At 38.4% G+C, this 16,275-nt stretch overlaps 1 protein-coding gene across 1 annotated transcript in view; it reads right to left on the bottom strand.

Annotated features, from left to right (window-relative positions):
• Window positions 1–2,925: 2,925 nt before the first annotated feature.
• The window catches only part of mettl15 (methyltransferase like 15), a 67,231-nt gene continuing 53,881 nt past the window's right edge, over window positions 2,926–16,275 (bottom strand). Inside the window, exons 5-6 of the mRNA XM_042493709.1 lie at window positions 13,669–13,847; window positions 2,926–3,476 (exon numbers count right to left, since the gene is read on the bottom strand). Of these exons, the coding sequence (XP_042349643.1) occupies window positions 3,052–3,476; window positions 13,669–13,847 (604 nt within the window). The 3' untranslated portion in view covers window positions 2,926–3,051. The remainder of the gene's footprint in view (window positions 3,477–13,668; window positions 13,848–16,275) is intronic.

Genomic DNA, 16,275 nt, shown 5'->3' with positions numbered 1-16,275 from the left:
GGTGCTGCTCATTGCCAACGTAAAAACACGTATGGCTATATCTGGAGCCACTGTTTGGTTTGACCGTTCTAGGCTACTGTAGAAACATGGCTGTCCAACATGGTGATCTCCATAAACCAGGGACCCGCTCCCTATGTAGATATAAACAGCTGATTTTATATCGACGAGAACAAAACAATCCTTACATTCAGGAAATTATACACTTAATAAAACATACTTAATATATCATTCCAATCTGCCAATACATCCCCCTAAATCTCACATATTGGTTATCTAAAAAGCTGTTAGACAGCTTACTCATTGTCAGAAAATAGTTAGTTCCCGAGTGAATTTTGGCCAGTGCGTTTCGCTGTTATGTGACCATTCAACTACAGAAATCAGAACACTTCCAATAACCAAAATCTTGTCACGTTGCCAACACATTCTGCATATATATGAAGACTGTTTATAGAGATTACCCACAATTGAACTCAATCACAGACAATTCACAGATTTGGTTATGTTACAGTCGTGGAGGCTAAATAGAGCAGATTTTTTTTTGTTCAATTTCAAATTTAAAGTCTTTGTGTAAATGTACTCAATTACATCTCTCTAAATCAACATGACGACATTGCGTCGTGCATACAGATTAAAATGGTAGCAGTACAAAAGACCAGTTACACAGGCTAAACCTTTCAGAAAAACACCATTCATAAGGGATGATGTTCAATTAAAAAACAGACATTTCTCCCATGTTTCTTTATTCTTTTCTATTTATGTATACGCTTTTACGCATCAGTGTGAAATGAAGTCGTGAGTAACATTTTCTAACCCGTGTTCACCTCCTTATACATGGTAAACACTGTGATTCAGTAAAGATTTCAGGGGGATGAAACAGAAACAAAGTATTCAAAGGATTAAAAGCCATGACATATCCCACATCCACTGATGTCTAAAGGGAGGGACGGTCAAATTCACGATATGGCATCATGTCATATTAGATTAAAGCAATATAATTTTAGACACAGTTAAATGTTACTTGCGCCATTTAGTTTCCAAGGTAACGAGAAGGGTATATTTAGAGTGCACTAAACTGAGACAGAAGGGGAAAAAAGTCTTAATAATCTTGATGAGGCAATTACAATTAGTCAAAGTCAAATGGTAAAGATCAAAACACCTCATCTGCTTACAGTGGAAGGTGAGACAATGCTCAAGAACAACCACCCCGCTCATTCACCACCACTTCTGACACTTGCGTCATTCAGTATTTAGTGGCATTACTGATTCATATGGTACAGTAGAGGTTTCACTTGAGCGACTCATCAAGGGAGGTTTGGGGGGAACACAGACGTCAGTGAGAAAAGGTGTTTTTTTTGTTGTTTGTTTGTTTTATATATTGAGATATCAGGAAGCAAAAACCACCGAACACGTTGTCAAACATTGGCAACGCAAGGAAATCTAATTTATTAGAACAGCACACAAATTTAAGTTTTAAGTTTTAATTCATCAGTGGAACTTAAACAGCATCTTACAGGCTCTTAACAGTGCTGCATCAGACCACAGGTGTTAGTTTAAAATAATGGTAAAACTTAACTGCCATTTCATGTAAATTTATAACACAAAAGGAAGATAATAAAAAGGTCACACACTTTTAAAAACTTTTCTTTAAATTTTAACCAGCCTGTAGACTGAGGCCCAGCAGGACTGGGATTTGGAGGGAGCCACCCCTTAACCGGTGATTCAATAAGAAGTTTTTCCATTGGAAGACAAACTTTAAATATATATTATTAATCCTTATTATAATCCTTATTATATTATTCTAACAATTATTGTGTCCTTATTTGTAAACTGCAGTTTTTGCAAATGCATTCCCTTTTGTAGGGTTTATACAGACAGAAAAAAAATGAAATCCATCCATTGTCCATTTTTCCTGTTTCCTGTTCAGGCACTGTTTTTTGGTTGTTGGTTTCTTTCATTTTTGTCATTTTCTGGGAAATCACTCAAAGAAAATAGGCTAATTAATATAAACAATATAAATGTATTAAAGATAGACAAATAATGTCATCCAGGTTTCTATTTTCAGTGAAGGGTTACTTGTCAAATTCTTTTTAGGCATGAGGAAATCCTCGACAAAACATTTGAATGTCACAGAATCTGAAAGTAGCGCAAGAAAATGATGCCAGCAGGAACTTAAGTTTCACTTTCAGTTTTTGGCAGAGCTATTACAGCCATGCACTACTGAAGAGAGGGGAAAACAAATCGCAGTTTGACTTTATGATTTATGGGTACATGCTTTTTTCACTTGTAAGGTGTCCCCGTGTGCTTTGAAAGGCGCCTATAAATAAAATGCATCATTATTATTATTATTATCATTAACAGACGGCTCACTGAATTAGGTCATGCTAAGTTACACCAGAGCAACGACTTGAACACTTTGGTCAAAATATAAGACAGCGTTATTCGAGTACTACATCACCTTGTGCAGATCCTGCCTTTAGGTAAAGTGTATGTAGCAAAACAACAGGCTCAAAGGTCCACTTACTAGCTCGCAGAGCTCTCAACAAAGAATTACAGTCTTCATTGAGAGAATGCAGCTGAATCAGGTGTCATTAAGTGAACTAAATGTGTAACAATGCAATATACGATGTAAGTGGGCTTCTGACTTTAGTTTACTTTGTCAAATAGACATATTTTTAGTTTCTCGTTCTCATTTTTATCCCAATTTGATTGCACAACACTGGTAACTCCACTAGAGACATTTGCTACATTTGTGACACATGGTGTTGCCAGTTTTTCACCTGCCAATGAAAAAAATATCTGCAGCGCACCAACCAGCCAGTAGGAGTCAGTAGTTCAGCGCCAATGATGATAACCCTCACTGGCTTCCCACCAGCGAGCACTGCCAAATTTATTGGAAGGAGATAGAAACTGTAAAAATATTGTAGAGAAAAGAAGTTCAGTTACAGTCAAGATAAAAAAAAGACAAAGTGGAAAGTTGCTCTATGACTACAGCTCCACCCTCTGCTGAACTTCCTTGAATTGTAAAAAGTTTGTCTTTCTATTCTATCAAAATTAACGTCTGAGTACCACCCTCAGTTTAGCAGAGCGCCCTCGAGGATTCTCTTGTACATCGTCCTTTTCTGGGTTGATCACTTTTTTTTGCAGAGGAAGCCAATAAGCACTTCCACAACCTTTTACATCATCTGCCATTTTTTCCTTCTGTTTGCCATGTTTCTTCGGGCTGAAGTGATCTACATTAGACAAGTCGTCTCTCTGGAGGAAACTTTTGACCAGTCTGTCTTCAAGCGAATGAAAGGTGATCACACAGAGACGTCCTCCAGGCGCCAGAGCCGATCGGGCAGCACGTAGACCTGCGTGTAATTCATTCAGCTCATCATTCACAAAGATACGCAGAGCTTGGAAAGTCTTAGTGGCAACATGTGCTGGTCGGTGGAGTCGGTCTTTACGTGCATAGAGAACAGCTGCAGGAAACGATCCTGGAGACAAAGAGATGGCCAGAGTGAGTGGATCTTATGAAAACTGAATGTAAGTCTAGTACACTAGAGCATTTAGTCATCACTGTATGCTTACTGTTGTTTTACTTGCATGTAAAATAATTTAAAACAGGAAAAACAAAGAAAAATACTCACAAAGTTTTCAAAAAAATCTCAAAATAAAAAAAGCCCTGGAAATCTCCTAAAAGATTTACAACTTTAAAGAAACATGAGATGAGATCTAACAAGAGGAGCAGGTGAATAAAGTAAGATGAGTGTAGTCACTTTTAAGGCAGAACGATACAGTGTTTCCCACAGAATCAGAATCTATGTGTGGAGGCTGCTGACGACGGGGGGAAGGTGTCAGCAAAACTTTGTGTTTTGTATCTTGTGTGGCCCCCTTTTTTATCATTCTGTACAATTGCAAAAACAAGTGTAAAAACAAGCATTGAAAATTGGAGAAAAAAAATGGTATACTATGTATACTTTTACTTTCTGCAGAATAGATTTAAATATGTAATTATAATAACTATATATATAGTTTACTAGACATTATTCCTCAGTTTTTTTTTTAATGTCCCCTTTTCTTAAACAAATTTTAAGAAATCCATATGTGGTGGCAGATGTTTTAATTATGGTGGTCTGCCACGCATAAATGAATGTGTGGAAAACCCTGACAATAAGTCGATTAAAATTGACCATGTCACAAACAGAAAGTTAAACCATTTTGAGAATTGATTAATTAGTTGAACTTAACTTAAGTCATTTTCCAAACAAAAATTGCAAACTTTTACAGCTTCTTAAATGTGCGACTTTGATGCTTTACTTTGTCTCATGTCACCATAAACTGAATGAATGAATTCTGTAAATGAGCACTTTCAGTTATTTACTAGTGTTTTACAAACCAAATGATAAAGAGATAGTTATGATGAAAACAGTAGTTACTTGCAGCCCTATTCCCTTTTGACCCTGACACACTGATGGACGGCCGTTGGTCAGTGTTGGCAGTCAGTGAGCATCTGCTGCCCTATTTGCGGTGCGTCCCGCACTGATGGCCCTGGTTGGCCCTTTATGGCTTTTTTCGGGTGATTCATCATGTTGAATCAGTGTTGGCTGATGGTGGAGGCCGTCGGTGAGAGAACAGAAGTGAGGAAAGCAGACAAACAAGTAAAATTAAGCAGGCGTGAAATCGAAACAAACTTGTTTTATGAGGGTTTTTTTTTTCTTTTAGCTATTGAGCTCTTTAGCAGAAACAGTTCAGAATTGTTTTTGTTCATTAGCGGATGGTAAATATGCTTCGTTCTTTCAGCATCGAGTTGTTAATGTGCTAACTGGCTAACTATAGCATCTTAAATCAATCCAGTTGGTCTTCCAGTTTCCCTTTTTAAATGATGAATACAGGCTATTACCACCTGCTTGTTCGAGTTATTTCCTCTCACACGGGTGCAGAATATATGTGACAGTCGGCTGTTGGTTTTAGTCTTTGCGGTGTGTTCAGCTGCAACTTTTTGGCCAAGACCAAGGCAATATGAGCTGACACAACACTCGGCCGTCTCTGGTTCTTTGATGTCGTTTTGGTGAGTCTGGGCCTTCAGGAGCGGTAGTCTGAAATATTTAACTAACTCTTGAGAATCCTCAGTAAATACTGTATTTTCTATTTCAGCATAACAAAGGCAGTCAAAATACATTTGCTATACATACAACTTTGTACAGTTCAATCTGATTGAACTTTAAATAAAGGCTCAACTGTTATTGGTTTTTCAGGGCTGATACAGATTATTAGTACTTAATGAGACCAATAACTGATATTTGGAGCCGATATGCATTTGTAATAAAAATGAAATCTTACTGTCAAATATTAGAATTTGGAATATATCATAATATAATATGGCACTTTCTTGGCACTTTTTAATTGACTATTTATAGGTGATTACCAAAATAAAACGCTGATACAAATAATCGGTAAAATGCCAAATATCGGCACCTACAAAACTTTCGCTAACAACTCTTCCCATGCTATTTTCTGTCCTCCATACTTTTAGCTTCACCATGGGAGTGAATTTCACCAAGTGAATCCAGTCTGACTCTAATCCGCCTCATCCTGAGGAAGAAATTTATCCACCACAACTCAACTCTGTATTCCTTGGAATATTGGGCACAGGTGGATGGGTTTGTTGCATTTGTGACTTTCATGTTCATAACCAGTTTCAGACCACCAATGTTGGCATTTTTGCACCATGACAATATACAGTGCATTACATAACCTCCAACTTTGCATAGCTGTTTCTCTTCCATGACATTGGAAGGCTAATGTAATACAGTGTGCAGCAAAAAATGCACAGACACAGAACAACCACTGAACAAGCTCATGGGTCAAGAGGGTCAACTCTTCAGGTCAAGACTACACAGCCTACGACCATCTTAAAGACAAGAGACACTACGGTGAGACCAGCAATATGTACACATTTTGGACAGATGAGAGCAATCATCTGAAGAAGGAGTGAAGGAGGCCATCTGGGTCAAACATAAACAACTATCCACAAACACAGCGGGGTACTTAAACACCACTTATCAGCTACTGCACCACCAATCCATACGCTGTATCTATCATGTCACCTAATGACTCATATGACCTTGACAACCCACAGGTGTTAGGAGTATGTGGAAAGTCTGACTCACAGGATGTAGACTATGAGTCTGCTATCATCCCCCTATTTCAGAGGGAATTCTCCTCTGTTTCTATATGAGTGTTAACGCTTTCCAAATCCCCTTCGCTACGTAAAACTAGCTCAGATTTCCAGACATAGTTTTAGTTCTGTGCGTGAAACAACTTCGAACTTAGCACCCAGCATGTTAAAACGTCTTACCGGCTCATTTATACTCCCTTTACGTTTGAAAATAGATACGTTTATTTCAAATGTTGGTAATGCTGGCACAGATACATCCACTAGTTGGCACTAGAGGGCAGAGTCAAAAGTTTCTGAAAACAAACGATGCAACAGTGGAGGAGGTTGTAATAATGTCCCTTTTATCAGAGGCAAGGTTACAGATAACGGTGGTGCGCAGATTATGAATAAAAGTAGGCTTTCCCACATATCATTTATTTGTGGCGGCCTATCATGATAACAATATCAGCCCCCAAGTGTTAATTTTTACTTTATTTTTGAAGCTGGACCATTCATCAGGAGTGCTGTTGGAACATATATATATATACTGCTCAGTTTTTAATTGCACTATGTTTTTGGATCACAGGGCATACTCTGGGCACAGACGGAGCAGCAGAACAACAGGCGCAGTGAAAGTGAAGTTTAACTGTTGATTGTGCTTGGTTTCAAAAGTTTCCTTTCACTTGCCTCTGCAACAGCTACTTCTCTAATTCGTAAATCTGATCTGATTGATCATTTATCAATCCTACGACTCAAACTCCACAAACTGTTGCTGAGGGGAAAAAAGAGTCACGAAGAGTTCCGCGCTGCATTTATAGACCTGCAAACACCTCCACATTTAGAGAGGGGACCCAGAATGATAAAAAGGGATACACAAATACTAAAAACAAACAAAAAAAAAGTGAACGCCACACACAGATTCTGTATATGTATCTAACGTTGTGCATATATCCGTCCTTAATAATTTACGTAGTGCTTTACTTTGCAGGGATTTAGCAAATGTTTCACCTGAACAAGTTCCGGACACTATTTTGCAGGGAACCATTGTTGCATTCTTGGTTTAATGAAATGCAAACAACCCAGAGCATTTTTTCTCTTACTGTGAGACTGTGCTGGGTTCAGCCAGACTTTACTAGAGCACCAGCCAGAGTGAGATATGTCTGGCTATGCAAAACTGGTGTGTGGATAACACAAAAGAAAATGAGATACCTGAGATCTCCACCAATCAGGAGTATATAAGAAGCCTCTTGAATAAAAATATGACATTGACTTAGAACTTGCAGATTTTTTCTGGGTGACTGAGAATTATCGGACATAAAGTAGTAGGTTACTTATGTTGTTAATGCAAAAGGAGTCATTAAATTAAAAAAAAAAAAGAAAAGAGATGAACTGACGTAGCAAATTGAAGCACAGAAAGCATAACTTATTGAAAAATACATGCAAGCTGCAGCAGCACTGAGCGGCAGGCCCATCAGAGGCTCTGGGCAGAGCAGATGGAGTGTGGAGATGGTGTTGATATGGCTGATGTGTCACTAAAATACCGAGGTAAACGCAGCCAAATGGCTCTCATGATCTCTCAGTTCATTGAACGCCAAGTTCAAGCTAAATCTGACTGAGCACAAAATGACTATGTGACAACACCATGATCCCTGTTTAAAAATAACAAAATAATGCATTTTGGGGTTTTTTGTACAGTAGACATTGCTCTGTGACTGGTGCACTCAGTCTTGCTTTCTGTAAAATAAAGGGTGATAAATGTTTTTCTCCTGCACCACAACCTTCCTCTTAAATACTTACAATTTTTTAATACAAAAAATCTTTTCATATCTGTTATTTGAGCGACCCTATTTCTAAATGCATGTGAAAGTAAGAGAGAGGAATGTCATACTGCAAGATGTGCAAAAGGGAAATCTGCGCTTACAAGCTTGTGCACCTGTTTGATAAATAGCATCTTGTGTGCCGAATGCGTCAGAATTTAGGTAAAGGATAAATATATGTGGACAATTTAGGCAAAACTCTAAATGAAAATGTGATGACATGAGTTGATTCCACCTTTACCAATTCATAACCCCCACACAGAAAAAAAAATGACAATTAGACACTTATGAAGACCTATAGAGAAACTGCAAAAACCAGAGAAGTGAGTGATGTGGCATTTCTCTCCTCCTGCACTAAACAGCCCAAGGTGTGAGTCACACTGCAATCAATACAATGCCTGCACTGCAAGGACCAGCCCTGGTCTGGCCTCACCAAGCCATATGCTCTCTCTAATTCATCTTTCAAAGGTCCTATAGACAGATCCATAGAGGAAATAAGAGATTAAGATGTGTACATAAAGGCAAAAATCAGGTAGTTAAGAAGGAAGCACACAGCATTAATGTATTACATTCAATTAATGCTCCCGCTGTACTCTACCTTTGTGTTATCTCTCATCTTAATCACTATATTTGATGTTTGTAGCATGCATGCTACAAGGCAAAAGCACTGCTACAGTCCACAATAATCTATTTGGACAACAATAACAGGCTTTGGTGTTACTGGCTGAACAAAAAGCAGTAGTTTGTTCAACAACAGAACAAGTAGAACAATGGAGCACTGACACAACTTTGTTTGACGTGGCACAACAGACGACATGATGTATTTGCTCCAGTTGAAATTTTTCAATTTGAGCCAGAAGTCGACTGAAACACTGTTGGACTGTTGAGAATGAATTGGAATCAGCAAATCAGAAGTGTATCAAATGTAAGTGCTTTGTTACATCAGAAAGTTGCAGTGTAATTCATTGCCACGTCTTTGCGAGGTAGGTGGTGCTGGATAAAGCTTTGTGACATAGTTAGCACTGGCGGGACTCGTGGCTGTAGGCTGAGAACACACTTGTAAAATGCCATCTAACTTGGCATGCACTAATACTAACCAAGGGGAAGAGAGGAGAAGTAACAGTCTCAAATCTCAATTGGGGTACAACCCAACAGTGTGACGTCATTTGAGGCTGTGACTTCTCCTCTTTCCACTCTCCTTGGTGCTAACCGGTCACAATACCTCACAAACAAGCTCGTTAAAGTTATTAATCATGCAATAATTTAAGGCTGTTTTCAAAAGATATATTGTTACCATTGACTCCCGTGTCATGGTTGACAAACCACAGCTCTGTCGTTAAACACTTTACACTCCAGCAGAGCAGGTTTATGAAAAACTCATAGATGTGTAATAATAAATAGATACTGGATCCCCAAGATGGTAAGTGGTATGTGGTCCACTCAATATGTGCAGATGTGTTTCTTTTCTTCTTGCTGGTCCCACCTGTGAATTCCCGCTCGACTCACAGATGTTACATTGTGATGACATCACAGATGTTTAAATCACTTTTCTTGGCTCAAGGAAGCTTTACAAATATAAAACCTGCGAGGATCAAAAATGCATAATAGAAAGTCATAACTGACCTTGTTTACAGTTCAAGATGCCCTGTCCTGTTTAGTTTGACAGACATATCTTTTACAATGGTGGTCAATGGGGCCAGTGAAGACTGAATACGCAGGCCTGGTAAAACTGGATGGTGCGCCAGAGCTAATTTCACTTCTTCCACTTTGGACTTTGTGGCTTTTTGTTTCAATGATCCAAATTCCTGTATCAAAATTTACCAAAGCTGAATATGCCGAAGCTCCATGTGGATTTACTTTGCATCCACTGATTGCTAATTAGTGCATTGCCCATCCAAAACAACTGATTGACTGACGTGTGGTACTGCTACTACAAACACATTTTGTTTTTCTTCTACCACTGACATTACCAACATTCCCAGTTAGAGAGAGAGTGACAAGTAACACTGTTTGTCCAATATCACTAAATCTGCCTTTGAAAAACACACTCATGTCAAGTTTCTTTTGTCACCACACGACTGCTGGAACTATTCTCAGTACAGATGGGATGGCTGTGACAGGCCATTAAATACATCATCGGTGTAAACATAAGGACGTAAGTGCAAAGAAAAGAAACACATACTACTCATACACAAATACAAATAAAAGAGCGTTTGTGTATTGATCAATTGCACGGCTTTGCAGAAGAAGCCTAGGCACGGCTAGCTTAAATGTGGTAAATAGTGTGCTTTTGTTGACATTTTGTAAAACTCTGTAACAGTTTTAATTCTTTTAAATGCATTTTAAATTAGCTTGTGCTAATTTTGCATTAATTCAAGTGTTTTACTATTCTTGCTTTGGTATTATATTAACCTTAAACACCTTGTTGGTGTCTCAAAATAAATGCATTCATGCCCTACCCTGTCTACTCAGTTAAATACAGGATTATTTTGCAATTTACTGGGTCATGTATTGAATGCATTTGGTGCTTTAAAGAAGCTAAATTTAGCTTTAGACTCCTGCTGTAAGCGTTCAGTAAAATAAATACTCTTTTCTCCTTACATGTTGGGTAGATTTTCTGTAACCTTTACAGCTGTATGACACGGTTGTGTCTCTATGGCTGCCTGTGGTGCCATGGACATTTTTTGGTCAGTTACATGATTTTTGTGGCTGTCTTGATTCCTCTTTTTTTATTTTCTAAATTTCAATCATGGCACAGACTGCACTTGCACATCAGGACCACTACGCACGACTGCTATTTCACTTTTATTTGTAAAGCATCCTGCACATATCTCACTCATTATCGATGTCAGAAACGTTATCAATGGTTTATGGAGCTCCAACAGAAACAGATTTCACAAAGTGCTTCAAATTAAAGGATAACATGAACCTGAAATCTCACCGCAATGAATATTGGCACAAATGTCCTGAAAATTCGTCCAATATCAGCAGACCTTTTTAGGAGACTGGGCTGGCGTTCACGACATACTGGATAGGTAGTCGACAACTGTGCAAAATATACATAAGTCCCAAGTGAGGACAGAACGTGACTTTGTCTTTGAAAGTCTACAGATACATGAGGTTTTTAATTTAATATGCAAACGTATGTAATGGCCAGGGTGGGAAAAAACTTTTCAAAATGTGAACCTCTACCAGTCACAAACAGTTGAATGTTCAAATTCACCACCCACTCTGTAATAAATCATTATTTTTTTGTCTGAAATCTACCAGCCACTTCATATTTTACCAGCATTTGGCTGGTGTCTGGTGTCAATTTCCGATTCCAGTTGGTGCACATTTAAATTCCATGATGCTCAAAGACAGATTTGGAGAAAAATATCACAAAAATACAACAGGAATAAATCAGTCTTAACTTCCTGAAATCAGAGCCCAGTCTTAAGTCAGAAATTACCAAAAAATCCCATCCATCCATCCATCCATCCATCCAAGCTGTGACTAAAACTGTGGACCCACAGTTTATGAATGCACACTATTTTATCTTATATAAATATAAGGTTACACATGTTCATGGTTCTGCTTGCTTTACTACTTGCTAGACCTGTCAGTGAATAGAACGGCAGAGACAGAGTGCAGTTTCATGGACTGTGTTGCATCAGTCACCTGATATCACTGGACCAAATCACAAATGCAAGTTACGTTTGAGCCTCTCAGTTCATTTTTGATTCCCAAAGGGCATTATCAATGGCTGTAGACCATAATGCCTCTGGAAACAGTTGGATAGACCTACAACCAGTCAGAGCAACAAAATGTGACAAAGCGCTGAGCAATGGACAAATGTACACTGACTACAGCGTGTAGACATGAGCTGTGATGGTGCAGCATCAAAATTTGAAAATGGTACCTCAGAAAGTTCCACATCAGCTGCAACCATCTTGGTTGTTTATGAAAATGCCTCAACAACACTATCTGTGCAGGCGGTCACACAGACATGAGCTGATGTGGGATCATGACAAAGATACAAACAGTTATTCTCCCAAACTGTTGGGGGCAATGTATCAAAAAAACAACTTAACAGCATTTTTTCAACCTATGAAAAAAAGGCGAAGACCCGCGGTATGGACACTTGTGACCCTTGAAAATGTGTCAAGTCTAAAACCAACCTATAAGCTATTGTGTCCCCAGTGCAATTGTGCACAAAGCAAAAGTTAGATTATCACGCATTATGAGTGAAGCACGAAGGCTCTGCAAGTTCTGGAACACGCCTTATATTATATTAAGGGTCGTGAATGGCACGGTTCATCTGAGGCCGAGTGAAAATTTGTCTGAACAGAAGGAGGACCGACCACATCAGCCAGAACAACTAAAGCACGAGCTAGCAGATTTGTCTGGATCCAGTGGTGGCATTGTTGAGATTTTTCAACATAATGCTTAGATTAAAATAGAATTTACAAAGTACTTCATTGAGTAGTAGTTCATTCAGTGAAATTGGCTACAACCCTAAACAAATATTTTTTTAGTATAAGATTCTGTCTCTCACTTTACCTTTACATTTATATTAGTATTAACATCACCCTCCCATCGCCATCTCCACATTCACTTATCTCTTATGCAGATTGCTGATGAAAACTACATGTATGTTTGTTCTGAAGCATGCGTAAGATCAGCACATTGTCACAACATAATCAGTTTTTACCAGTTCAGTTGGCCCCAGATGTGTCTACAACTCCAAAGCCCTGCTCATTCATACAGTATTTTTTAAATTCTTGTACAATTTAAGTCAAATAATGAATTGGATAATGAGGTACCCAGTGGGTGATGATGCAAACAAATTAGAGTGAAACTACAACACATTACTTGCTGCTCTGTTATTTTCTTCTTGAAAATTCAGCATTTTATATGAGATGTTGCTACTGTGCAATGTTACCACAACCTAAACTGTGAAGAAACCTTTTTTAATGATGTCTTATTCCCACCAGGTCCCCAAAGTGGTTCCCTCCTACCGTTTGTCATCTCCCCTGTGACTTTAAATTTTCCTATCACGATGAGTGTCACAATTTTACATAGAGCCCCCCTGGAACTATCTGAAATCAAAACCTCTCGGACTGTTCCAAATAAACACTGATGGTGACTCGCTTTGCTCCTCAAAAAGATCAAACAGCTGCTCTTACTCACACCTGTTCTCCCAGGGTGACACTGACGCACATACTGCTCTGTGCAATAACTATTGAAACGACATCTCACTCGTTCAGCAGCTCAAATGTGGAGGCATACAGCAGCTAAAAAAAAAAAAAAAAACAACTAGTGAAGACAAACAATGTAAACTCGGTTTATGCACAAACATGTCAGGTGTGTGTGCATATTTGTGAGCATGGAAACGGGGGAAAGAGGGGGAAAATAAAGCAAAAAAAAAAGCAGCGTGGAAGGAGAGAGAGAGGGGGGTTACTGTGTGTGAGATACTGTTTGTTTTAGCAACATTGTGTTGCAGCCACCTCCTGCTCTGTCTTTGTCTCAGCTCTCTCAAAGGAAGGTGCGGAAGAAAGGCACCCAAAAGAGAGGCAGAAAAGAGGATGATGACTGAGGTCACAGTCCACGTAATTTTTTGAGACAAATACGTCCTACCGGGAGACAACCTTAATAACTCCACTCGTGTTTTATTTTCCCTCGCGGCCTCCAGAATGCTGCGGGGAATTAATCAGGATAGTGTCTAGCTACCTGCCACCACGCTGGCCAGCTGCTGTGTCCGGGTGATGGGGTTGACACGGCGTGCCTTCACAATGGCTGAAGCTATTTTCCTGGCGTGTCTTTCTTCCCCATATGCAGTGAGGATGGATGCAAGAGCCTGTTGATCTAAGGTATTCACAACGTCAGCAGCACAGGGCATGTCGGGGTACCTACGCACAAAGAGAAGCCCAATTAAGCTGCTTGACGTCACGTCCTTGCTGACAGTGGCGAATCCTGACAACTCTGAGCTACAGCTAAAAAGCTTTACGGCTGACAGTTATGAATAGAATGATTGTGAGGGGATGAAAAGAGAAATGCAGCTTCTGCAATAGCTTATAATGGGGTTATCTTAGCTGGTAGCTTTGCACATTATGCTGACCTTGTCAAGTGATTCATATACATTTATGAAAACATTCAAGAGGCTATAAATTGCAATGCATATATATCTATACTGTATATATCTCTCTGTCTCTCGCTGTCTTGCTCTTTCTATCTCTCTATCTATCTGTCATATACATATGCACATATATATACACACAAGCACACAGAGAGATATAGGAGAATGCTGTTGTAATTCAAATACAAATGAAAATAAGCAAGCCTTTTGTCTCTTTTTATGTCTGAAAAAAATCATAATATCATTCAAATTCAATTGTGAAAGCACCTCTGCATTTTTGCATACTTATTTCCAATGTTAAAACATAGCTTTAAACAAAAGCTCATACTGGATTTTTGGGAAAAACACTGATAGTGACAGTGATAATTCAGTTTAAATGTTCAGTGTGTAGGATTTAGGAGGTATTTAATATTCATAACCATGTTTTCATTAGTTTATAATACCTTGTAAATAAGAAGTATTGTATTTTTTGTTGCTGTTGTATTTTATGAAGAATATGTATTGAGCAGGACATTTTACAGTTGAAAAATAAACTTGTAATGATGGTTTGCCCATTTATTGATCGCTCTCTACTCTTTATTTTAACCATTATAATGGTTAACCATCCATTATTTTTCCACATGATGACAAAATCCCAATCATACTTAAAATGATTAAACATTTCAGGTGCATAAAAAACACAACCCATGATAATAAAAGAAAAAATAGTAACACAGTGTGCAATGGAACATATATTAATTATTTTGGTACACAGGCAAAAAAAAAAAATTTAGTGTTATCACATTAGATTTTTTTATCTCTCATTCTGGCGTTTAAAATAATTAGGAGCATTAGCACCTCCAAAAGGCTTTTTTTCCTGATTTGTTGTAGATAAGGCATGGTCAGGAGAACTCTAAGGTCATGGTTACAAGAAACCATGGCTGAATGTTGGAAGGAGATGGGTAACCAGTTGTGGTCTTTTGGGATTTTGGCCATCGCCATCATGGATTTTTGGCCCTCTGTAAAAGAGACGGTGGAGCTGGGGAGGCGCAAAGGGTTGATCCAACTCATAAGTCTTTTTTACACGGAGACTGCGCTATAGAGCAGCTATGAAGTCCCTTCTTTACATCTCCTTTTATTTTTACACAGAGCCAAACAAAAATGGCAACATCATACCACCCCAGTGTGGGATTTTAGAAAGAATGCCGGCAATAACAAGTCAATACATCTCTGTGATATACTGACGTAGGCTGCTGTTCTTCTTTTTTTAGGTGGCTGCTAATTGCCTCCAGCTGCTTTTTGAATCTTGCAGCAGTGGGTTGCACCAGTAACAGGTTATTAAAACGTCACACCCGTCTGGTCCACGGTCTTGTCCTGCAGGGTGTCCCTTTTACACAGAACTTTGAGGCTGTTGGTGCCTCTGCTGCCCACAGAAAAGACGAGACAACTCTTAACTCTGATTTCGCGATTGTACCTTAACCCTTTGAAACCTAAGTATATTGACTTGATGTCTTGGGAAAAAGGCAATTAGCAACAAAAGAAATAACTTAAAAAAATCTTCAAGAAATTAATAAAATGTACAAGAAATTTAGCTGAAAATTATTTTTTTTTAAAAAAGTTTAAAAAAAAAAGAAAAAAAAGAGGAAATGATGTGAAAAATGTGCTTACTTTTTTTTTTTTTTTAAATAACTTCGGAAAATCATTTATAATATGTATTTATGATAATGATATAGTTTTTCACCAGCTTTTTGAAAATAATTTTCTAAATCTGATAAAATCTCAATTTGTTTGACAACTTTCTTACCAAGTTGGATATTTCCTTTTTCCCATGATTTGAAAGGAATCAAACCAATTTTGCTCAGACTTCAGAGGTTTAAATACTTGTGAGAGGCGTCTGAAAGCAGCACGAGAAAAGTGAGGCGGTATAACAGCATGAAATTCCCACCTTGAACAGGCTGTGTAAGAGGGACTGTGATGACGCCTTGCAGACAGCCTGTCACTCAAAGCGACTACGGTCTTGATTATACTTAACTCTGAGCCTTAATAAAATTAAAAAGGTGTTAATTAAAAATTCAAAACCATACAGTAATGAACTGCACTTTTGAAGCAAGTCTAAAGTGGCCATTCAGGGAACTGTAGTTTTTGGCACTTGCAGGTTAGATTTATTTTTTTTATCTGCTTGTATCAAATTCACATTTTGTGCACCCAACCATGATCCTGAT

Source organism: Plectropomus leopardus, chromosome 1 (genome assembly GCF_008729295.1).
Source record: "Plectropomus leopardus isolate mb chromosome 1, YSFRI_Pleo_2.0, whole genome shotgun sequence".
In the NCBI taxonomy this organism is placed as follows: domain Eukaryota; kingdom Metazoa; phylum Chordata; class Actinopteri; order Perciformes; family Serranidae; genus Plectropomus; species Plectropomus leopardus.
The sequence above is the reverse complement of the archived record's forward strand: the minus strand, read 5'-3'. Positions and strand labels throughout refer to the sequence as shown.